This window comes from Pantherophis guttatus, chromosome 2 (genome assembly GCF_059756535.1).
Source record: "Pantherophis guttatus breed Tessera chromosome 2, ASM5975653v1, whole genome shotgun sequence".
NCBI lineage: Eukaryota > Metazoa > Chordata > Lepidosauria > Squamata > Colubridae > Pantherophis > Pantherophis guttatus.
The window spans coordinates 33764539-33790026 of NC_142064.1; the positions used below are offsets into that span (position 1 = coordinate 33764539).

General features: G+C 36.6%; 1 protein-coding gene across 10 annotated transcripts in view; it reads right to left on the reverse strand.

The window, feature by feature from the left end:
• The window catches only part of TENT2 (terminal nucleotidyltransferase 2), a 39791-nt gene that overhangs the window by 9245 nt on the left and 5058 nt on the right, over nucleotides 1–25488 (reverse strand). For 5 of the 10 annotated variants that reach the window (XM_034441058.3, XM_034441057.3, XM_034441056.3 and 2 more), the window contains 9 exons: nucleotides 22847–23096; nucleotides 21774–21888; nucleotides 21581–21672; nucleotides 20059–20125; nucleotides 19051–19120; nucleotides 13090–13166; nucleotides 11673–11801; nucleotides 7560–7603; nucleotides 5121–5201 (listed from right to left, as the gene is read on the reverse strand). In XM_034441058.3, coding sequence (XP_034296949.1) covers nucleotides 5121–5201; nucleotides 7560–7603; nucleotides 11673–11801; nucleotides 13090–13166; nucleotides 19051–19120; nucleotides 20059–20125; nucleotides 21581–21672; nucleotides 21774–21888; nucleotides 22847–23096 — 925 coding nt within the window. The remainder of the gene's footprint in view (nucleotides 1–5120; nucleotides 5202–7559; nucleotides 7604–11672; nucleotides 11802–13089; nucleotides 13167–19050; nucleotides 19121–20058; nucleotides 20126–21580; nucleotides 21673–21773; nucleotides 21889–22846; nucleotides 23097–25488) is intronic. The other 5 variants (XM_087885758.1, XM_087885755.1, XM_060690662.2 and 2 more) reach the window with 1 other exon arrangement.

Consider the following 25488-nt stretch of genomic DNA (forward strand, 5'->3'; position numbering starts at 1 on the left):
GAAAAAATGCTTTTAAAAGCCTCTGATGATCCCAGCTGAGCTGCGCGATCATCAGAGGCTTTTTTTTTTTTTTTTTACTTTTAAAAGCATTTTTTCGGCCAAAGAGGTTGTAGAAAAAATGCTTTTTAAAAATTAAAAAAAAGCCTCTGATGATTGTGCAGCTCAGCTGGGCAATGGGGGGGGGCAGGGATTTTTGCTACCAGTTCTCCAAACCACCCGCCTCCATCGCTACCGGATTGGCGATCTGGTCTGAACCGGGAGCATTTCACCCCTGGGAAGGATGTTCCACAGGGCTGGGGCTGCCATAGAAAAAGCCCACTTCCCATAAGATGACATTGTGTAAGGGAAGGAGTAGGAACATGATCACCCTATCTGACCTGGTAGGACAGATAGGGGTTCTTACGGAGAAGTGGTCCTGCTCAGAATCCCTTGGTTAAGTTGAGCGGCTATAGAAATTAAATATATAAATAAAAGAAAACCTGGTCCTGCACCATATAGTTACCCGTATATGTATCCCAGACAATAAATGCATTTTTATTTTGATTGAGCAATATAATGTTTCGCCTGCGGTCACCAATCCTGAATTAAATCTTACACCTCAAATAAGCTTTTCTGAAAAAAGGTAGTGATAGGAAGAATCAATTCTAGACTTTACCATTCTGGTTCATTTGTATGTAACAAATCAAAGTTGTTATCAAATGTTCATAACAATTGTTTCAGCTGAACTGAAAAATTAAGCAGTTACTTAAATAATTACTTAAATAGTTACTTAAACACCCCTGGATGACATCGCCAGGTCTTGCTGCTTTAGCAGACTAAGGAAGAGACTCAGAGATGATTCACACCCTGGTCAGTGTCTCTTCGCACTTCTGCACGTCGGGCAGAAGACATCGAAGCGTAGCCAGCTGAACAAATAGGTTTAAAAATAGTTTCTCTCCTTGGGCTGTCAGACACTTAAACACAACCACAATCACTCCAAGCACACGCGGAAATGTATGACTAGTTTTTCTTTTTCTTTCTTTTTCTTTTTTCCCCCTAATTACTTGCATAGGGATTATTCTTTATACTATTTATGTTGTTTGTATTTTTTTTCATGGATTGCACCAGTGAGGCTAAAACCAATTTCGTTGTATTCATGATGTACAATGGCACTAAAGGCTATACTATACTAAATAATGTTATTAACATAGCATTCTAGAGATAAAGGACAGCTCTGAAAGGTTCTTCACTAGTCTCAAGGTACTACAGCAAGGAGTGACAAAGTCAAGGCCAACAAAGGAAGAAGATAACTAAATTTGAAAACATATTTTTTAGTTTAATATAAACAACATTTTTGCTCTACTTTAGAGCTATTCCTTTCACTATGCCATGCCATTCTGAGGTAAGAATACAACACCAAATTGATGACCTTGTAATGATTCATAAGCTTTTACTTCCTGCTTAAATTATCTATAATATGTTAGGTTAACAACTGATCATTTTGGCATCAGCCATTTATTTATACCATGTCACCAGTGAAAAATTGAAAAATTGTGGGTTTGCCCAATAACTTTGGAAAAATCATCATGAACTTCAGAAAGATACAGTAAAGAAAAATATATAAGACAAAGTATCCAAGCTCAAGGAGAAAGTACATTATGCTAAATACTTGCATACATACATACATACATACATACATACATACATACATACACACACACATTCACACGTTTTAAACAATGGATACAGCAGCTGTTCTTAAAGCTGATAATTATCAAGATAAGAGCAGCAGAAAGTGAAAGCTGAACAGTTTTTTCTACTGTGGTGGCTGGAAAAATAAATCTCCTTTAATATATATACAGGAAACCTTCATAAGTCTCCTTGCATTTTGTGCCAGTTTGCATTCTAAAAAATGCAAATAATCCCATTTCTAATTTGCCCCACAAAATAGTGTAACTGAGGCTCCTCAGGGAAAATTGATAGAACATTGTATAAAAAAAGAACTACACACTTAGATTACGTAAGTCAGAGACATAAATTCTGTCAGTTTCAGAAGAATTAAACAGACCATTTTATGAATCTCCAAATTTATAAATGATGCAGGTTGCTATGTGGTAGTGAGAGAAATATTTTCTTCTAGCGGGATTCAGAAGGATTTACCTTGCCGCTTTTTCAGAAACGGGTGTAGTAAGAAGTGTTCTTTAGATGCTCAAGGTTGTTATAAAATACAAGTCAAGGAAGTGTAGGGAAATTGTAATTTGTTTTGCATTATGTTGCACTGTACCTCTTCCAAACCTAAGGCTTGTCTAAATGCAGCTACCACCTTTTATTTCCATAATAAAACAGTAACATGGGTTGCACTGAGGGAATTACTGCCCAAATTCACCCTGTGAGTTCTGACATAGCACTAATCATGCCAGCAATTAGCCATGCCTGAATATAAATTTGCCTTCATTTGTAATTTTCTAAAATGCAAATGCATTTAGTTAAATGCCTATCCAAAGGAGGCATACAATACAGTCAAATTAAGAACATTTCACTTGAAAATCTAGGGGAGGGAGGTAGTTATAACATAAAGCCATAACCTCAAAGGACTCATAATTGTGTAACTGCTAAAAATGCACTTGTGCAAAACAGGGGAAGAGATAATTTGTGTGACAATTCATAGAACTTAAACAGAAATTTCATCTGATAGAAATAGCTCATGTTTTAGACTCAGATCTGTTTTTTGTCTACATTTACCACAACAAAATAAATCTGATCCAACACAAATCTAAGACTCCCAGAAATTTACAAATAAATATATATGCATGTCAGGTTAACTTGTATTTGAGATAAGCTCATGATTATTATAAAAACCTGGATTCTCTTGTATCCAACCCTCAATATATGAAAAATGGAATTTCCCAGCAGTAACAGGTAAGAGAACCCCAAACCAGTGTTGGCATCAAGTCCAGAGCCCAGGAAACTATCCCACATAGCAAGGTAATCAGCGTAATACACGATCCCTAGACCCCTGATGGCGAACCTATGGCACACGTGCCGGAAGTGGCACGCAGAGCCAGCACACCGGCCAGCTGGGTTTCATGCATGCAAGAGCGCCGGAAACCGGAAGAGCAGCCACCCGGTGTGCATGCAGATGCTCTTCCGGTTTCCTGCACGCGCATGCGCGCATGCCGCACCAGCCACCTGGTCTTCTGGTTCCTGGTGTGCATGCGTGCGTGAAGACCAGATGGCCAATGCGCACGCATATGCCGGAAACCGGAAGAGCAGCCACATGGCGCACACATGCGCATGGGGTGGCTGCTCTTCTGGTTTCCTGCACATGCGCGCCCCCGTTTCGGCACTCGGTGCCTAAAAGATTCACCAACACTGCCGTAGACTGTCCCCATTGCCTAAATTAATATACAGGCATCATAAATTAAATCTAAATTAACATATGGACTAACCCTATATAGCTCTAGTTTAGCTATATGTAAACTATAGCTAAACAAAATCCTAAATTAACATAAAAGCATGGCTAAATTAAACGTATTAGCAATAGAATCCCTGGCTACAAATATGTCTTTGAAAGTCAACCACAGCGTCTCCATTTCCTACTGAAAATGCTATTAATCTGAAATCCAGGAGCGCCGTTCTTAGCAATATTAGCTGCCAAATCAGGTCCTGGTAACACAAACCAAGTCCCCTACTCATCCCCTCAAAGTCACAGCTGAGCATGGTCTTGTCCATATAAATTTGGTAGAAGACTGTAGAGATTCTCAGTCATCCAGGTCACGGTTGTCCCAAACGTGCTTTTCCAGGAGGCAACCTGGCTTTCTTGTTTTTTCTTTGAAGACATTTCACTTCTCATCCAAGAAGCTTCTTCAGCTCTTCCATTCCCCACTATCCTGTCAGAGCTGAAAAAGCTTCTTGGATGAAAAGTGAAACGTCTTCAAAGAAAAAAAAGTCCAGTTCCCTCCTGGAAAAGCACTTTTGGGACATATAAATTTGGTGCCCATATTCCCCAGACCAAAAGATGAAACTGACACTTGCAACCTTCTTTCCCCTGAAATGGTCCATCAAGTGTCCTCTGACATTTCTTTCTCCTAGTGTAGTAAATATAATCTAGTTCAATGCATCTAAATCCCTCCTCCTTAAATCATCTTATCCTTATACTAAATCACTGTACTTCTGTTAATCAAACAGCAATTCATCCTGAAGACATCAGAAACCAGAAATATGCAGCTCTATTCAGTTTTCAAGTGACTGACTTCCATGTGGGCAAGAACAATCACACACAAGCCTGCCCTCTCCTCAATAAATCTATCTTATGTACTGTATGTAAACTGAAAGAGTTAATGTAGTTTGAGCAACATTGATGTGGGGAAGGTAAGGGATATTCCTGGGAATGCTCAGAAGGAAATCCCATTTGGAATGCCCAAAATGAGCTGATCTAAACAAATAACTTCAAATTGGTTGAATGGACCATTTCACTTTTGCCTGCAGTACCTAACTCTTTTTCAAACATTCCTGTAGTTCATAATAGTGCAGCAGCCAAAAAAACTCTCCAAATTGCTATTATGCTTGTTTAATTCTGAGTATCTAAAAATGCCATTTTGTTAAAAAAACAAAAACAAAAGTCCATATCCTTGGCCAAAAGACATTATTCATTCCTTCTTTTTATTGCTGAAAACACCAGATATTCTAATCTAGTTATGTTGACTAATACAGGAGTATACAGTGAGTACTACAGAGACAACAGGAATTTCTATAGTTATTAATACAAAATGTTTCAGTCAAGCTTTGTTTATTTATTATTTAATTTATTGGCCGCCCATCTTACCACAGAGTAATTCTGGGCGGCTTACAATTTTAAAGCTTTTTTAAAAAACTGTACTGTTTGTCCTCAAAAATGGAGCAATATGAAGACTATCCCAGGAAATGCCAATGAACGCATTAAGGAGAAAATATAAACAAAAAAACCCACATACAAGGCCAAATCATTTAAATAAACACTGATTATTCAGTAATCTTGCCAGATTATGGACAATGAAAACTAAATTTATCCAATGGGTTAAAGTATTCCAGTCTTTACCTAATCTGGCATTTGCAATTCCCCAAAGTGTCCCACATAGCATCTGATGCAGCAAGTCCCTTACCTTTGATTCTGCTTCCTCTGTGGTTTGCTCCCAGGTGCTCTGGCATCTGGTCATTTCCAGGCACCTTGCAACAAAAAAGTCCTTGGGAACATTTGCTTACTTCAGGGTGCTATCATGATTTCTGCAACTAAGCAATATTTTCACACTACTTTACCCCTTGATAAATATGCAAAATATACTGGATGTTAAACTCCTTTACTTCTTCCTGGGTCAATTTGTTATATATTTTACTCCAAAAGGGCTGTTCTTCTGAATTTTTAAAATGTACATCTCAGCAGATGTGTATAATAGTACAGTCACAAATTGCTTCTGAAATAGAGCTATTATTGGCAATTGCTGCTTTATTTATTTCTGGTTAAACATGCCTATGGAAGCTGTTTTCAGGTAGTGCTCCTTCCTGCGATTTTGAACAGAATTTTAAACTCAGTTCTAAGTAGACCTAAATGTTCATTTGAGCACAATGATGCATTAGCAATTAATGCCTCTGAGATATTTTCTTGAGGGCATACACTATCTGGATTCTATCTAACATTGAAAAATGCCCAGTAAGATAGTGTCTAGCTTTAATTGATACTTATACTGATAACAGCTCTCCATCCTTGCAGTAGGATTAATTTTGAAAGTCCTATCCTATCGGCAGACTGATCTAAGTTAAATATCCAAAATAAACTATATTTAAAGCAGTCCAGTTATTATGGCTGTGCAATGCTTTGGATTTGGTTCAAAACTATGGAAACACAAGCCCAACATCGGATAAAGCAGCCACATTTGATTCCAGAAGTGTGGCTTCTGCAGCAGAGACATAAGTCTGGAAAATGACATGGTTGTTTTAATGAATCAAAGATGCCATTTTCATACTTCTACATGATCCAAAGAATCTATTCTGAACTATATCCAAAGCAATGTAATCCTTACAATTTAATAAGCAGTGTGAATTGACAAACAGGTGACATAATGCCATTTCAAATGTATTGCACTATGAAAATATTTATGTAGAAAGACATGTATAACTGCAAACTGCAATTGTTAAATCAAATATTGTTTTGTTGATCTTAAATATTACTTTAAGACTTGGTATTCTCACATCTCAGCTAAAACTACTTGTTTAAAATGCTGCTATGTCAAAAAGTTTTCCACTGATCTTTACAGACATTTTAAAATGTGCAGATACTTGTTTTAGATACAGAACTGTGCATGTCCAGCATTTTAAAAAGCACTGTTTCCACTGAGATTATAAACATATATAGTTTGGATCTTTTAATGATTCAACGTAACTGAAAATAGAAATATTCCAATACTGTGAACCTTAATAATTAAAGATTTAAATATCAAAAACCTTTACACTATACATTAATTTCAATGAAAAATGTTGTTCAAGTTTTTACTTCAATAGCAATTTTATAAAATAAAATTAAGTGAGTGACCCTACTATGTATCTCTTATTTTACCAAACATGATCCTGAAATCAGGAAATTTTAATTAGCTATTTTGATGTAAGAGGAGCAGAATTAGTTTTAAATTGCTTCTACATTTTCTATGCAATTGCCATCTCTTAATCATCCTCTTTGCTCTTAGTATCCTGCATGCTAGTTTACTTCTTTCTATTATATCAATGTTTTGGTATATTTAGCATAATAATTTATCAGTACCATCTCTGCCACAAGATACTTTAAATAATAATCAGGCAGAAGCCGAGCAAAAAATCATTATGGAAATAAATTCAAACTGAATATAATAAAATATTAAAAGGTAGATGACCATCAGGAAAAGGTGAAATAACACAGTACTGCCATGCAGAATGGATCCCATGTAGTATGATTGTAGTATTATTATTAATCTTTCTTATTATCTTCTTCACTCCCCCCTCTTATTTTTTATATTATTATTATAATTATCATTATTCCGTTGCCTTGCATGTACACTGAGAGCTTCTGCACCGGAGACAAATTCCTTGTGTGTCTAATAAGTATTCAATTCAATTCATAAGGTAATATGATCCAGATTCATGGGTCTATATCAAATTACTGATCTCCCAACACATGCCTCCCAAATCTTCTCAGGGAGATTCCCCAAACCTCTGGAATAGATCTGATAGTGCATAAGACATTGCAGGAAGAGAAATCCAGTCAGTCGGTATTGCCTTTTCCACCAGCTAACAAAAAAGACATCCATACAACTTAAGAGAAATAAATACAATAGTTCTTATTTCTCAGCCAAAGATCATAATTAGAATTGACTTTTAAAATTTGATTTGTATTTAAAAAGGGTGAATGAGTCAGTCTGCAGGAGAACTTTCTATACACATGTAGAGCATTGTGGAGTTCTAACAAACATGGTCAGAGGCATATTTTGTCATTATCCCAAGGTAACAGCAACATTCATGTGGAAGATAATCATTTCAATAAACATATTATGTAGTAATTTATAAGAAGCACTTACTGGGTAATTTTTTTGGAGGGATGGAAGGATAGGTTCAGGTAGGGCTATAAAAAAAAAGTTTAAAGTCACTGTGATTTATATATTTCACAGAAAACAACATACCAGCTACACTAGTGGTGTGAACTGAAAGTTTAAGGTCAAATGCTTAACCCAAAACTCAAAGTTCTAGCTTTTTAAATTAAACATATTACTCGCATAAATGTGTGAGAAAACTGATTAAACATTTAAGAATATGACACTCATTTAAGCCAAAGTTGCAATATAAATTTATTCAGGGACATGTGAAATTTTCAACACTGAAGACATTGTATTTAGTTATAAACGTGATGTTTTTAGGTTTTTGCAGATTATGCAATTCTAAATGATCAACATAGGATTAAGATGTAAATTATGTTCTCAGACTAGTATCTGGAATAAGGTCTAGCTTTCAGTGAATGGAAAATTTAACTTATCTAAAAATAGCCACTATCAATATTAACAGTGAATAAAAACTTATCTTATTTACAGGTATTCCTCAACTCACAACTGTAATTGAGCCTGTCCATTATAGTTGCAAATTGTGATGGTCATTAAGCAAAGTGACTATATGATCATTCATATCACTTAACAACCTCCATCCCAGTTCTCTGTGATGCGGCCATTTGATCACTGCACAAGTTGTTAAGCAGAGCACTGGATACCACAGGGAAGGGAGAGGGCCTGGGAAGCCTAGTACAGGCCAAAACCCACCAGCGTTGGGCCTCCCAAGCCTCCTCTCCCTTCCGAGACAACATATGCTCTTCCCCCCACCCCACCCCAGATCCCACAGACCATGTGCCTGCTTCCCATCCACTGGGATTTATATCCTTTTTTCCACCCCACCTCCCATCAGCCATCATGCACTTACTTTTTGAGGATCTCTGGACCTCCAGAGCTTGCACTTGGGGGGGGGGGATGAGGCAGGGTGCTCTGTCCCTCAGTGTCCCTGGGACAAGTGCTTCATCCCAGAAGAAGATGCCACTTGTAGAGCAGCCAAAATGAATTGTGACCCTTCCAGAGCTTGTGTTAGAGAAGGAGGAATGGTAGCTCCCATCCCTCAGCATCCCTGGGCTGCATGGCTTCATCATAGAAGCGGCTGCAATGAATTTTGGCCACTCTGAAAATGGCAGCCACTTCTGGGACCACACCATATGACACAGGGACACCAAGGGATGCAGCGGCTTGCCTCCTTCCCCAACATGAGTCCTTGGAGGCCCAGAGATCTTTGAAAGTTAAGTGTGCAATGAGTAATGGAGGGTGGGGAGGAGGGAATGAGGCCTAGTGGGGTGGGAAGCAGGGGACTTGGAAGTGAGGGGGCACTTAAACATTCCTGCAGACAATTGTAAAGGTGAATGATCATAGGGGTAAGAGCAGCCCTAACTGAACCAGGCTGGAAGTAGCTTTGGGGGTCTTGAACAGTTGCTAAGTGACCAGTTGTAAGTCAAGGAATACCTGTACATCTTTAAAAAATATATACTTATTAGAATCCTAAGGGCATGCGATGGGCAGCAATTCCTTATGTCCAAGTTGAAAATGTTCATGAAATGACTCACCTATTTTATATGCAATCAGTGAATCAATCTCTCTCTCTCTCTCTCTCTCTCTCTCCCCCCCCCCCCCACTCCCTTCCTCTCTCTCATCTGCAAAACTCTTGAGTGAACTATATAATTCCACTAGGCCGGAGTACTTATGATTTGGAGCATCAACATGTTTAATTGGTCTCAAAGGAAACTGAAGCAAGTATGGCTGTAGAAGGCTCAGTTTCCCAACAATGTCTTACTTTAATGCTCATATTTATACTTAAAAGAAAAACATATAATTAATTAGATTAAAGGTGGAAAGTTGTGATATATTATGAGAGCAAGAACTCAGAATGTTATAGTATCTTTTCTGGCTAATAATTTTATTAAAAGGCAAAGGCTTTTGTGAACTACAGCTCACTTCATCAGAAACATAAAATGGCTGGACCGATAACCTGGACCGATAAAACACAAATACGTGTTTTATCATTACTATATCATAGATAGTCCTCAAGATACGGATCCTACCCTTTACAGTCACAAGTGGTGATGGCCATGAAGTGAGATAATCTCACTCAATGACTCCATCCCCTTCTCTCTCTGACGCAGCCATTAAACAAATGTGCAAGTTGTTAAGCAAAGCACAGAGTGCTTTAGGAGTGCAGGAGCCCCAGTTCTACTTAGAACTGAGCCCCAGCTCCTCCTGCTCCAGGTCTCCCCCATACCTGAAACACCCCATACTCTGCTTCCTATCCCTTGGCCCCTGCAGCCTTTCCCTCTTCCACCAGGTTTCTGCAGGCCTTTCTCTTTCACACTGGGTCCCTAAGGCCCTTTTACCCTTCCACCGCTTCCCTGCAGACCTTAAGCCTGATTCCAACCCCACTGAGCCCCACACTTTCCTCCTAATTTACCTTTTGAAGATCTCCAGACTCATTTTGGGGATGGAGGGCAGGCCACATATCCCTGGCTGTGTGGCTGCCTTCTGGAGGCAACCATCATTTTCAGTGTGCCTTCAATTCCACCCAAATAGCATCCACTTCTTGGATGATGATTGCTGTGTAGATGAGGGACAAATAATTGTGGAGCTGCTGAAAATGATTGGAAATTAGCCACATGGCCCAGGTAAAGTTTAGGTCAACTCGACATGGCCTATTTGTCCCAGCCATCTTGCCCCGTCCGACTCACCACAGCCAACTCACCATGGAACAATTCACTGCATAACAATTCAATATAGGATAACTCAAGAGAGAGACAATTTCAGTGGGTCTTGTCTTCCTTTAGGTTTAAACCCACTCAAGTTAAAAGTACTCAGGGCTGTGGTGAGCTGCAATTCTTGAGTTATCCCCGATTGAATTGTCCTGTGGCAATTTGTCCTCCAGTGAGTTGTCCTGTGATGAGCCGGCCGTAGAGAGTCAGCCATGATGAGACAGGTGGGGCAAGTCAACCGGGGCAAGTTGGCCACCACAAGCTGTCCCATCGACCTGAACTCCTTCCCCATCATGAAGTCTGGATATCTTCAAAAGGTAAATGTCCATTGGATAATAGGAATGTGGGGAATAGACCCAAGGGCTGCAGGGACCCAGCAGCGTGGGATCAGGGGAGTGAAGGCAGGGGCACTACAGCATTTCTGTGATCAATTGTAAGGGTGACTGCAGGGGTTGCAGCAACTATAACTTCAAAACAGGGTTTTAAGTAGCTTTTGAGGGATTTGTTATAATTTCAAACAGCCGTTAAGCCGTTAAGTGACCATTCATATCTCTAGGACTATTTGTATATTATATACTATTATAATGTATAGCTTAACGTTAATGATAACTTATCACATTATAATATCTAAGAAAAGTTTCTACAGTAACAAAAATACAACTTTTAAAAAAAGAATCCCCGTTTTTATTTCCCTAATGCCTAATTATAATTATCATAGCTGAAAAACACAACTACAAACAGAATTTTATCTTGTCCTTTTTCCAATGAGCTCGGGGTTTGTGTACATATATTTCTCTTGAAATAATTTACACATACAGTAAGATCAAGCTTTTCTTGTCTGTAATAAAAGTTTAATGATGGTTATACTGTATATCCTCATCCATTCAGTTTTTGTTCATCATAGAATTCCTGATAAACAAAGCTTGAAACAGAAAACTACAATAATTTATGGCAGCAATTGCTTTTTAAATATTCAAATCCATTTAAAATACAACAGTCAGTTAGAAGAATGTTAAAGTAGTTAAGGTTAACTATTAATGTTTAGCAATTAATATTAATGTAAACAGCTAATAAAGTGACTGTTAGTGACTGATTTTTTAAATTTGTTCTCTACTATATTTAAAAATCAGCAAGAAATCTAAGTAATTATATTACAGACTGTTTCAGTATTTTTCATAAATATGCATGTTTCCCAGAGAAGACCTTTCATGCATCAAAAACATGGCACAAGTGAAAGTAGTAAAATCAAAAGCAAATATTTTACCTAGAGACATTGCTAGCAGTTTCTTAACAATTGATTCTAAGAAGAGAATTTGACAAGCGTTATATTCAGGGCAAAAGTCATTTGAAAAGTTCAGCGAGTACTTACTTTGTAAATAGTGCAAAACCATCAACACAAGACTATAGCTGTTTAAAGTGCCTCGGCTGGCATCATTTATACCATGAAAGCTTGCCCATTTCTTTACAACCAGCGCTAATGGACGTACTCGGTTCTCAACTATAAACAAGAAATAAAATTTTGACAGGCAGAACACTTACATGATTATTCAATGAGAATGGCTACATACAATTTAATTCAAGACTGACCTCTCAACTAGAGCACATACTCATGTATCATTATTAGGGTTAGGGATGCTAACAAATATTTACCTTTTAAAATAGTTTTGCCCTTCTTTATTACACTAGAAGCTCTTCTTATCTAGAGGAATCTATTCTGTCTACCATTTTCATAGCTTCACCACCAAATACTTTTTCTTAACTAAAGTGTTGTTTGTTGTTGTTCAGTCACTAAGTCATGTCTGACACTTCACAACCTCATGGATCATAGTATGCCAGGGCCCCCCGTCCTCCATCGTCTCCCTGAGCCTGCACAAACTCATGCCCACTGTGTCAATGACACTATCTAACCATCTTATCCTCTGCCATCCCCTTCTCCTTTTGCCTTCAATCTTTTCCAATATCAGGATCTTTTCCAATCTCATTTGGCAGCCAAAGTATTGGAGCTTCTTAACTAAAGTAAATACAGCTAAAAACCTGAATCTCTCTCTGCCATTCCCTAATACTATTTAATTTTAGGAACTATAAGCATTTTGGAACAAAAAAAAAATCCTGTTATATTAACTGCCACATTATTTACCAGTGCTATTCTAGTCCTTACAACCATTCATGTAGCAACCGTTCAGTTACAGTGGTAATGAAAAAAGTGACTTACAAGTCTCGCACTTATGACTGCCACAGTGTTCCCGCAGTCACACAATCAAAATTGTGACTCAGCCTTCCATCCTTTCTAAGGTAGGTAAATTGAGGACCCAGTTGTGGGGGCAATAAGCTGACTTGTATAAATATACAAAAAGATGAAGGCTATTGCTGAGCACATTGTAAGCCGCCCTGAGTCTCCGGGGAAGGGCGGCATATAAATCAAATAAAAACAATAAAAAAAAATATGGGCACTTGGTAATTGCCATGTATTTATGATAGTTGCAGCTTCATGGGGTCATGTGATCACCATTTGTGACCTTCCCAAGGGAGTTCCAACAAACAAAGTCAATGGGAGAAGCCATGATTTATTAAACAAATGGTTGTAAGTTTGAGGACTACCTGTATTAGAATTCTGACATGTTCTTTACAACCATCATCACATGTTTGCTTGGTTTTTCAGTACAATGTTTTCTCTCAAGTTTGCATGTATGGCGCCAAAATCTTAGGTACCGAGTATCCTCAGTTTGCAAAGGAAGTAAGGATACTAAAAAGAACCCAATCCATGATACAATGAGTAAACTACTTACTGTATGCATAGGTTCTCAGAAGGAATGTATTTCTTATTCCTGCAACATTGTTTACATTCAAGTCAAAATCCATACAGCTAGGAGAAAAAACAAATTCAATTTGCACCAGTACTTTTTATACAAACAAATCCAAATTATATTACATTAAAAATATTGATGGGGAAAAACCTCTTTTTCAGGATAAATAATTCTCTGTAGTAGAATAACAATACCTAGAGATAAGTCTTATTTGGCATCCCTAAAACCCTCCAATTCTTTGGCTTCGCTCCCTGTCCTATTTGGAATTGGGCAACAACCCCCATATACTTATTAGGATGATAAATGTCCCACTTGACTAGGAATGAAGTTTTCTTTCAAGCATTTTAACAGGGATGCTCCCATGGTGGAAAAAGTATAGTATTGGAAAGCCTGGGATTCCGAAGGCCAATCACAAAAATCAGTATTTTGTCCATTAAAGTATATCTCTGCATTCTCTTTTTAGTTAATGTGAGTATTTGATTATGTACATGATCATAATGGGAAAAATTATATCATCAAGTGCTCTATTCATGTCCAGTTGCAAAACACTGTATTTTAGGTATTGAAGTGAGTGCCTATTTATGTAAGTATATGGGGTCTATAGTAAAATTAGCATGTGCTCATGGCAGCTTACCTTAGGCACTCTTTGCTCTGCCTATGAATTCTAGGCTGCACAATTGGACCATCAATACTGAGTGGTAAACGAAAAGCATTTGGCTTTTGCTCAAAGGCACTGCTGTTTTAAATGAGCTACTGCTGAGACCAGGCAACAATTAAGTGTTGCTTCTTAGGAAGCCATTTATTTAAGCAGACACATCATTTATCAAGGTCTTGGGGAAAACAGATTCTAATGAATTGTAGAAGAGCTTGAACAACTGAATATAATTAAAATGAGTGCAATGCATTGATCGTAATTGCTAGTCAAACCTTTGAGAAATAGCAAGTTATAAGAAAGGTACAAAATCTGCTAGTGAGACAATCAGGAGATCCTGACAAACTCTGGAGTAGCCAAAATGCTCAAAAACAAACAAGTCAGTATATTGTTCTGATGATAATTTGGCAAGCCTGTGAACTACTGATCAATGGCAGGAAAAACATTTAATTGGTAAGATGATTAGACACAGACATACTGGGAAATAGGTAGGATAGTGCAATCTCTTTCTTATTCACACAAGAGGTGGTTTTAAAAATAGCCAGGACTCACAAAATATAAATATACATTATTAGAATATTTGATATTGGAAGGATATTTATTTTATTTATTTATTGTCATATTTATATGCCGCCCTTCTCCCGAGGAACTCGGGGCGGCTCACAGAATAAATAGTCCAACAATAAATAGAATTAAAATGTTAAAATCCGATTTAAAACCCCAAATCCCAAATTAAAATACACAGCAGATCAGGGAATTTGCTGAAAAAGCCATGACTTTAGGTCGGCGCGGAAGGTGCAGAGGTATATATACCAGGGGTCAGCAATCTGTGGCTCCGGAGCCACATGCGGCTCTTTGGACCCTCTGCTGTGGCTCCGTCAGGTGATCCCACCGCTGGCTGGCCCTGCCCTCACCCTCCCCTCCCAGTCACTCCTCGCCCGGCCTGAGAAGGGTGATGGCAGGGGATGGAGAAGGAGTCAGGGCAGAGACAGAGAGATACAGAGAGAGAGGGAGAGTGGGTGGGAGAGGGAGGGAGTGAGAGAGAGGAGAGAGAGATGTCAAAAGGATTTTGTGGTTCCTGGTGTTTTTTAACAACTGGTTCTTTGCCCTAATGACTGGCTAGGTAGGCGTGGCTAGTGGGTCATGTGATTGGTGGAAGTGAGTGACATCATGTTGGCCACGCCCAGCCAGGTTTTGTGGCTCCCGGTGTTTTCTTTTCTGTGGGAAGCGGGTCCAAATGGCTCTTTGAGTATTTAAGGTTGCAGACCCCTGATATATACCAATCTTTTGCTCTCTGAAACTTAGGTGGTGACCCTTCAAGTAATTTCCTATAGTCCCATATCAATACTTTACTGCCCAAAAATCCAAGGTGCTGACCGCTACATACAAGCTGAGAGATAGAAAAGAGCAGCATAGCAGCAATGGTCTCTGGGTTTGTCTCAGGGGCTGGCTGACCAAGTTACGCAATTTAGGGTGTATCAAGTTTTTCAACTTTCAATTTCCAAACATTAGAGGTACTCAAAAGTTGTGACATACTTTGGGGATTGTAAAGATATTCTGGTTACTTTAATATAATTTAGATGTGCTTGGTAAGTAACTGCATAAATATTATAACTTTTTAACATTTTGTTTGCTTCATTTCCCAGGTTCAGCTGTCTTTCTCTTTTTGTTAAACGTTATTTTGTCTGAGAGTGTTAATACTGCTGGCCTCGTTTCTTGTGAGTGTGATCTGTAATGGCTTCTAAAAAAAGAACAAGACTGAGAACATTCACTCATATGAGCCACCTAATCGGAACTGGCAGAGACTTGTTGCCATCTGAACTCCAACACTGTGAGACAATCTCAATATGGCCTACTGTTAAGAGAACAAAGTAGTAATGATGCCAGAAACTACCCAGCAGCCAGTCTTGCAAGAGACATATATCCAAAAATGCTTGAAAAGTGGAACAAGCAAACAGTTCTTTTGTGACCTGTTGTAAATTCATGGATGATAATCTTGAACAAGATCCAAGAGAGCTGGGATCAAGCCAAAAACATATTTCTTAGTAGAGGAAAGCTAGATATCAAAGCAACTTTCACTGTGAAACTTGACAAACTGTTTGACATCCTCAACTGCAAGTGTCAAATTGTTCGGTGTGTCAAAGGCTGCCCTGCTGGCTGCAAAAAAGCTTACATTAACTGTACCTGCCCTAAAGAGATAAAGATACCACTGAAGGAACTTGCTTTTGTTAAAGGTCAGAGACAAGATTGGTTCTTTTGGATCGCACCAGACTGGTTTGCCAGATGTGTCCAAACGGAAACGACTAGTCAAAAGACTAGTCCTCTGTGGGGGCACCTGCCCTTTGGAACGAACTGCCTCCGGAGATACGAAGGATCCCGGATCTATGCACCTTCCGCCGTGCCCTCAAAACTTTTCTATTCCAGCAAGCCGGGCTGGTGTACTCTTTTAATTGTTTTTAATTCTTTTTTTTTAAAAAAAGGGTTTTTTAATTAATATGGGCCAAATTTGTTTAATATACTTTTAAATTGTTTTAAATTTTATATTTTTTATGTTTTTATTTTTGGCTGTACACTACCCTGAGTCCTTCGGGAGAAGGCCGGTATATATATATATATATATATATATATATATATATATATATATATATATATATATATATATATATATATATATATATATATATATATATATATATATATATATATATATATATATATATATATATATATATATATATATAAATAAATAAATAAATGTGGCAAAAGATGAGAGCCAAATATAAGCAGAGAAGTATTCCAGACATTTTGATACTGACAAATGAATTATCTCTTATAATGAAAATAAAGGAAAGACAACTGATGCTGAAGATGAAGAGGAATGTGATGGAAGTTATAAAGAGACCTTAGAGCAAACACGTGCCCTCTATTTCAAAAGAAAAGACAGAATATAATAGATTAAAATAACATATGTCAATATGGAGAGCATAAGATACAGAGTTGGTCTATGTGGCACTGCTGCCATTACCACAGCCACCTTCATAGATGCTGGCTTGATCACCCAAAGATGACAAAAGACTTATAGTTGACCACAATAAAGTCAAGAGAGCCCAGGAAAAAATTATGAAGTTCCTAGATCAAGAATTTGATGAACTCTGTAAGAAGGGCGAAATAGAAAGCATCTTCTTCAACAGCTGTATAGATGTAACTAAAGTTATGCTGAAAGCAAACAATTCAGACCAGCAATTCCCCAGTACCATCAAAGAAGAACATTATTCTGTGTGCAGAGAGCTGGGTGGAAGATATCTTTATCATTTCACTCCAAAAAAAGGCTCAAAAACAGGAAAACCTGCTCAAGCAACTACAGATAATCTGGTGTATTTTATGAAGAAGAAAGGCATTGACAAAAGCTTGAAACCATTGGAGGAGATTCTACAAATGTTAATACTGGCTGTAAAGGTGGTGTCATGCACTGAGTAGACCGTGACCGGATGTTGATCTGGTTGATGTGTGCACTCCACACAAATGAGTTACCCCTATGACATTTAATTACAAAATTGTATGAGAAGACCTTGTCTAACAACAAATGGGCAGGTAAAATTGGCAATATGCTAGACACTGCAACAGAACTTGACACTGATCTTTCATTCACCAGTTTTAATTGGTGAGGCTCTCATTTCACTGAACAACAGTGATGAAAGGATCTCTCTACTGATTAAGCATATGGATGTAGGATCACAGGCAATAAGGACAGGAGAACTTCCCACAGATCTGGCTCTTCTGGAATTTGGCCCCATAAACCACTCATGCTGGTTGACAACTGCAAATAGGCTTTGTTGAATATGGGCTTCAAAACATGGCTTTAAAGGCAAACTCTCCAAAACTTAAGGATGATAGTGGAATACATCATTAGTGTGTACTACCCTTGCTGGTTCAACATCAAAGTAAAACATTCCTGGATTGAAGGCCAGTCATGTGTTGTTCTAGCTGCAGCAAGTCAGATTGCAAAAGAAGGCTGTAGTATATGCTGTTTTGCCAACCATTCAGCACTCAGCATGATACGCTTTCAGTGAAATGATAATCCAGACACTCTTGTGTTCAGATGACATTCAAGAGAGGAGAGCTGGGGTGCAAAAGATCATTGATTTGAGGGGTGCAGACAATGAAGTGCTAGGAGATTTTTATGTATGTGCAAAAAAAACGCCTTTAATCACTGCCAGAGCATCCACTCTGTTGGAGCTGATTGACTGGTCTGAAGGTGTATATGAGCCACCCTTGACGTGTAAACAGACTGTAGTGGAAATAAAGAAGTTCATTGACAAACCAATGCAAGTACCACAGTGGCTCTGTCATGCCCAATCAAAAGAGGGATGTATGAAACAGGTTAGAGAGGCAGCAAGCAGCGTGTATACACATGAGAAACGTGAGGGTTATATCAGAGGCCAAGAAGCAAGTTGGTGGCTGATGTCTAAGAACAAGACTTGATGAAACTTGCTTAAACATTTTTGTAATTCATATAATTACAGATAATTGCTTTCTGATGTTAAATTTATGATTGCATGGATTATTTTTTTCTTTAGCTAGATAAGATTCATGCAGAAAAAAACTAATTTTTGTAACACAAAGTGTAATTTTGAGAAGATAAAAATAACAGTATTTGAGTTACAAGAGACTTTTGTAGGGTATATGATCAGACATGGATTTACCATACCAAGCTAAACATTGTGCAATTGCAAAAATAATAGATTGGAATTCTTGATGTAAAAACACATATTTTTAGAATTCCTAACTGAAAAAAATTGCAAAAATTAATTTTCACCCCATTAAATGACACACCCTAAACACATCCATCATCATAAAGCTTTCTTGCTACATAGTTCCACTCTCTAATCTGCTCTCACTATTTGGAGTGTATTTCTGGGCATGATACTGGGCTAGTGGGAGTTAGTAGTATGTGGAAGGCCACAAGTTCCCCATTTTTTCTTTTGAATTCTATTAAAACAGTAAATGGAACTAGATTTATTGTTTGGACTGGATCAGCCATTGAAACATCAACCACTTCTCTACTAATAAAAGCATGCACAGAGACAAAATATCAGAAAAAAAGAATCTTTAAACTTCACTGAAATAATGGAATTCTCTATAACGTTTGCAACTGATTGACACCATTACTATACCAATGAAAAAACAAATGGCAGATTGATAAGAAAACTCTAAGAAACATGTCCCATACTAGTAAGCCCACCCTGTCTAAATAAATATATGAAAAAATAATGGTAATTGCAGTTACTTGCCTGACTTTATCCCTGAACTTTACTATTGGCACTTTTGCTCGGATCAGTTGAGGTCTCTCAATGTAACTTGCTGTAAAGAAAATGAAACGCTCTTGTAACGTCCAATATAAATGCTATTTTGCCGCAGGAAATTTATCAGAACATATTTCCTATACAGTTTCATGTTGCTCAGATGTAATTAAATAAATAGATAAAATTTAACTAGTGATTTTATTGCATAGAACTTCTTAGGCATTACTGCATCATTTCTGGAAGGGTTTTTATTCAATTTGTAGAGATTTTCTTTATGAATGGATGACCCCCTTTCTGCTTGGATTATGTGCCAGCAAATCATTGAATCTTAGCGACCACATATTTTCCATGACTGACTTTCAAGAGGAAACTTGAAATTATACTGCATTATGTTGCTAGGTGTTTGTATCTTTAGGTATTGTGGGTTGCTGCTATTGTATTTTACTGACTACGAGATTCTTAACTTAATCTTTATTGTAATTTCTATAATTGTATGTTTTTTATTATCAAAGAATGTATGATTGAAGCAGCACAGAAATATCGATAAATACAGCAAATTGGATTGCTTGTTTTGAAAATTATTCAGAAGTGCTTCAGGCAATCCATCCACCATCCATCCATCTTTCTAATTTAGAAACTGTCCATTTCCCTCACAAATAACTTTGTGAGAGCTCAGTGCATCACTGCTATTCATACAAACATGATTTTGTACAAGATTCTGCCTTAACAGTCTGTATAAATATATGTTGCTTTAATAATTAAATTCATTAAGACAGCATCACCTTCTCTCTCGAACTGACATAAAAAAGAGATCGTCTGCTTTAATAAACAGAAAAAAAGTGATGATCTTATTTATGCAAGGTCCAAAATACTTCTTTGGGATTATATCTGAAATGTGCAGAGTTTAAAATTTTGTTTTAGCTTGCAATTTCATTTACTAAAAGACCATAAACAAATTAACAATATTTATTTCACTAAACATAGTCTAGAACTTACAAAGCTTCCTACAGAAGTGTTTTTGGAGTACGCTGAGTATGTGTCTTGCTTCAGTCTTCTGATTCATCTGAAATAAATTAGTCATTAATGTTGTAATGATGCTTAATAATGTTTGAAGATGGAGGTATTTGGACATGTATACGGTAGAACACTCTGAATCTTCAAGTGGAAACATTTCACCAAATGAGTGCATGAAGTGAGAAAGAAAGGAGTAAACCCAGAAGATGAAAGCACCTTGTTCATTATAGGATAGCAGGAACAAGCTCTGAGGTCCAACTCTTAGAGCAGCCCATGTGCTGAAGCTCAACCACTATACCAGGGGTTTTTCTTCTATCATGTAAAGTCCCAAGGAAATTTAGAATGATGGGCAATCAATACATTTAGAATTCCAGACAGTGTTAGACAGAGTTTAAAACACACATGGACACACACAATAATTTCATTTATCAAAATGTAGGAGCTTGTAAAAGAGGGTCATTAAAGAAAGGTAATTTTTGCCACATTCTATTGTATTGGAATTATATAACAATTGTTTGGATCAATAGTTTGGATCAAACAGAGAATAGGGCTCAATTCTTCTTAATCTCTTTTACAACTATCCAAGCATTTCCTTTTGTTAATAATAGTATCCATGTCTCCCTAAAAATAAGTCTAATGACTATATAAATCATTTAAGTGGTATTTCATAGTCCCCCTCCCAAATTTGCTTCAAGCTATTTGTCACACTCACACACTATTTCAAAAATCCAAACAACAAAACAGACAAATGGAATTAAATCAGAACCCATAGTTTTAGGCAGTATTTCTTAGTATATAAACTGAACCCTCTATATGATGTGTATTTGCATAATTATTGTTTCAAAAGTCACTTATTAGTGGCTTTTACTACTAATGTGAATGCCTTCTAAAAATGTTATTAAAACTAATGTAGCATGTAATGCACCAAACCACCCTTTTAACTTGAAGTGATTTCTTTCAAATTATCTGGTGGGGTTTTATTTTCCATTTTTGCAAGGACACAGCTTCTTTAAAATTGCAGAGCTCACCCCACTAATTGTCTTATTTTTGTTACAGAAAAAACAGCATGCAGAATGTGTCCTTCTTGTGATCTTAAAAAAGTTGTGGCTGCAGTAAAGCAGGTCTCTATTTTTCTTAGCTGGAAAAGTATTTCCTTAATGTAAACAAGAAAATTTATACAAATCATGCAAGCATGGCTATGAAGAATTCTTATATTGTATATCCAACAGAGATAGGGTAATATATTACATCGTATTATACTATATTAACACTGCTTTTATTTTTCTATTTTCTTGCCCGAAATGTTACTTGGAAATCATTAGAATACTCATTTGAATGAATAGCTATTTTCAATGAATACTGTACACAAGCTCAACTTACACCTTATTGATAAATTTGATTTTTTAGAAACTAGTTTTACTTGTTCTTCTATATTTATCTCCCTTTCAGTACTCTCTCTTAAAAAAATATGGATATTTATATTTACTTTTTTTCCTGTACTTACTGGCTCCTCTTTAACCACTAGGCACAAATCACCATCACTGCTACGAGTACCAAATCCATTCAGTGAAGATCCAACCAAAAAGAGCCTACTATCTGCAAGGCAAAAATAATTTTAAAATTATGTTCTTCTTTGAAAGAACTCAAATACCAAAAGTTTAATTATTGAATAATAAAAATACAGAATTGCAACATACTTGGAAAGATCTGCTGAATTTCCCTTTGGAGCTGAGTACGGCAAAGCTCTTTTTTGTTCAAGTCATAGGTTTGTTGTTGACATGCTTGAAATAACTCCAGAACTTGCTGACTTAACTTTATGTATAAAAAAACAAAACTTACATTTAATGTATAAATATTACTAGCAATAGCAACAACACTTAGACTTATATATCACTTCATAGTGCTTTTTACAGCCCTCTCTAAACAGTTTACAGAGTTAGCATATTGCCCCCAACAATCTGGGTCCTCATTTTACCAACCTCAGAAGGATGGAAGGCTGAGTCAACCCTGTGCCGGTGAGATTTGAACTGCCAAACTGTAGCTAGCAGTCAGCTGAAGTAGCTTGCAGTGTTGCACTCTAACCACTGTGCCACCTTGGTTCTTTAATTAATCCAGTCTTTTAAGTCTTATTGAACGTAGACAACTTTTTTAGAATAAAAAGTCATCAATCCTACATTGCTCTTTATCTGGTTCATACTAGATCTGCCTTGCAAATAACAAATTATCTAGATCCTAATGAGAAAGATTAATTATTTCAGGTCTAGGAAGTTAAGCAGCACATCAATCACAAGACCAAGAAACATTTATTCTTGGAAGTTGAAGACAATCAAAAACAAATTGGGGTTTATTCTACAGTAACTGAATACTGATTTTGGATAACCTGGTAGATTTACCTTTAAAATAGTTGCTATACAGCAATAAGCAGTAGAAAATCTTTGCTACTATAATAATCCTTAGCCAAGACGACAAGATTAATGCAGCACGAAACACAGCCTCCTTCCACTCACTTTGATTAGGATTGGAGGCAGTGACAAAAAGACTTCTCTAGAAAGGTGGTGTGATTTTTTTTATTTTTTATTTTAACATTTCCAATTTAAAGAAAATGTCGAATCTTTATCTGCATTTTCTCTTCTACATCTGTAGAAACTCCAGGAATGTGGAGTTTCTATAAACGGATTCATAATTGTAAGAAGTGCATTAAGCCAACCGGAGACTTTGAGCTTATAACACTTATTTTGTCATATTATAACAATATTCTTTTCAAACTTACCTTATCTTTGGCTACAGGAAGTGTAGCTTCTATAGCATTATTAAAGGAAGGTTCTTGTAAAGGTGGCACACATCCTGTTAAATCTGAGATGTAATGTGCTTGAAATAATGGCGAAGAAATTGATCCAGGGAATGAATATCTATGATCTTCTATTAAAGGCACTAATTGGTTAGCGGAAGTTAATTCACGATGAGGTGAATGAAATCGCTGACGCTTTACTTCGTAAGGAACATCCTCTTCTTTCAACCTCCTAAAAACATAAAAGATTTGATTATTCCAGTTTTCCACTTAAAATATGCAACAAAACCTCAATTGTAGATACTTCTGATTAACGTGAATATTCCAAAACTGTGCATTATGCTTTATAAGGATGTGCCAAATTCTTTTAAACAGGGAACCCAATTGTGCCCCATGAAAAGGTGCTAAATACAAGTTTTGTTACTGAAAGTTTAATCCGATGAAGACAATCTTACACAAACCATAATGTTTTTGAAATACTCCCTATCCAAAAGAATAAGTTCACATCTTACAAAGTGCACTTTAGTGAGAAGTTGTGTCCAACGTGTACCCAGTGATAAGGGTGATAAGAAAGATAGAAGAGATGGAAAAACTTACCACAACAGCCATTCAAAATGTAGAAAGTGTCTGTGTAGGTTTAGATTGTACAGACAGTAAAATGTTTGATCTGGGCAAAAAAGAACCTCTATTTCATATATACAATATTTATATATGAAAGCAACAATTGTGTATTACAAAACATCTTGCTTTCAGCAGCCTCAGTAAGCTTGATATGATTATTTTTAGACTACAATGTTCATAATAAACAACACACTTGTTTAATACTAATCAAGTATGTTGTTAATTATGAATGCTGTGATCTGAAAATAAAGATTCACACACTTTCAATTACTGAAATACTGACAAAAGTTCCTGCCACTCATACAGGATATCTTGCCATTATTTTTTAATCAAGGCAGCAGTCATTGCAGACAAGATAAATTTTATGCCCATAAAAAAGATTTCAGTGGGTGCTTCTCTTTGAAAAAAGCTTTGACAACGACTTATTTGATGTGACTCTGGGAGACAAAGCAGTAGCCCACAAACAAATCATAATAATCATTAGGCCTCTAGTGAGATTACAAGGATTACTTATCAGAAAAAGTGAAAATGCACCAATGTTACATAAAAGGAATACTCCCCTGAAAATAGATAATCAGTAATTTAAGGTGATCCTTTGTGAAACTTCAGAGCAAGAATATTATGGACCATATCTATTTAGTAGTGGATAAAAATGCTAGTGCTCTACAATCCCTGATACAAGCAAAGGAGAACAGATATGCAGCCAAGTGAATTTTCAGGCATTTGGCTTTCTTGCCATTCAAATGGCCAATTAAAAACAAAACAAATCCTTGGAAAAAAATATTCTGGATATCTCACTGTTGTAATAATCAAATCATTCAGTTACTTAATAAGCTGAATGCCATGTACATGTAGTTGATAATGTAACAGATAAAGCACAAACATTTGAGAAGCATAAAGATACTTTTTAAACACTGCATTAATTCTATCCATGCTTATACAAGAAAAACATTTATTTCAATTAGCTACATTTTGAATACAAGTTGATAGTCTAAGCCAAAGTTTTCTTTTCTTTTGATTAAAGTATCAGATACAGATACTTCAGATACAAACTGCATTTTAATATGCGTTATGTTCTAAATATTTCCATTGGCTATTACAAATTACCAATCCAAATTACTCAAAAATATAGGCTGATCATGCAAGTATTATAATTTGAAGCTTACTATTAGCTCACTAATGCATTTTTAAAAACACACGCACATACGGATTCCTCGGATACAGTTTGGCTTATGTATTTCATTTCCCACAGCACATTAAGTGATGAACCACTTTTGACTTGTGGTTCTGGGAAACTGATACTCTTTTCCTGACATTTTTGATATTGTTAGTAGAAAGACAAGAAGTACAAAGCAAGCCATACATATATAGCCATTTAAAAAATAAACCCTATTACAGATGGAGGCATATACCAATGTGAAAATCTCCAAACTTTGAATATGAGAGACCTCCATTATCCAGTGAGGTAATCACCAAGTTAAAATAAAGCAGACTTGGAATTAGTGTTTGTTTTTCTAAAAATGGAAGGACTTTCTGTGTGGAAATAGCTTCTGAGCCATTGAAACTTTCTCACAAATGAAATGGAAGAACATTTAATCAATTTACCACCAGTCTTCCCTGCAACTAACTCAGATTCCTTATGTTCCTTGAATATCATTGTGAGGATGAAAGTTCTAAGGAATATAGGAGAAGAAAAAAATTCTCATAGCAGAATCATTCTGAATAAAACTCCATTCATGCTGGATCTAGTCCAGTAATATCACGTCTAAGTCCCAGTATGCACTGAGCCTCTAAATCTTTCTAAACTTTTTTCTGAACTCTTTTTAGTTCAGTACTGGAGAATTCCGAAAATTTCCATTGCTACTTGTATTCAAACATTTTAAAATTTAGGACTGGACCAGAACAAAGCTAGAAATAAATTTGTTTTCATTTCAAAGTATCTAATATTTGATGTTTCCCTTTTACTGTATTAAAATTTATAATTTAGTGGGAATTTTTGGAAA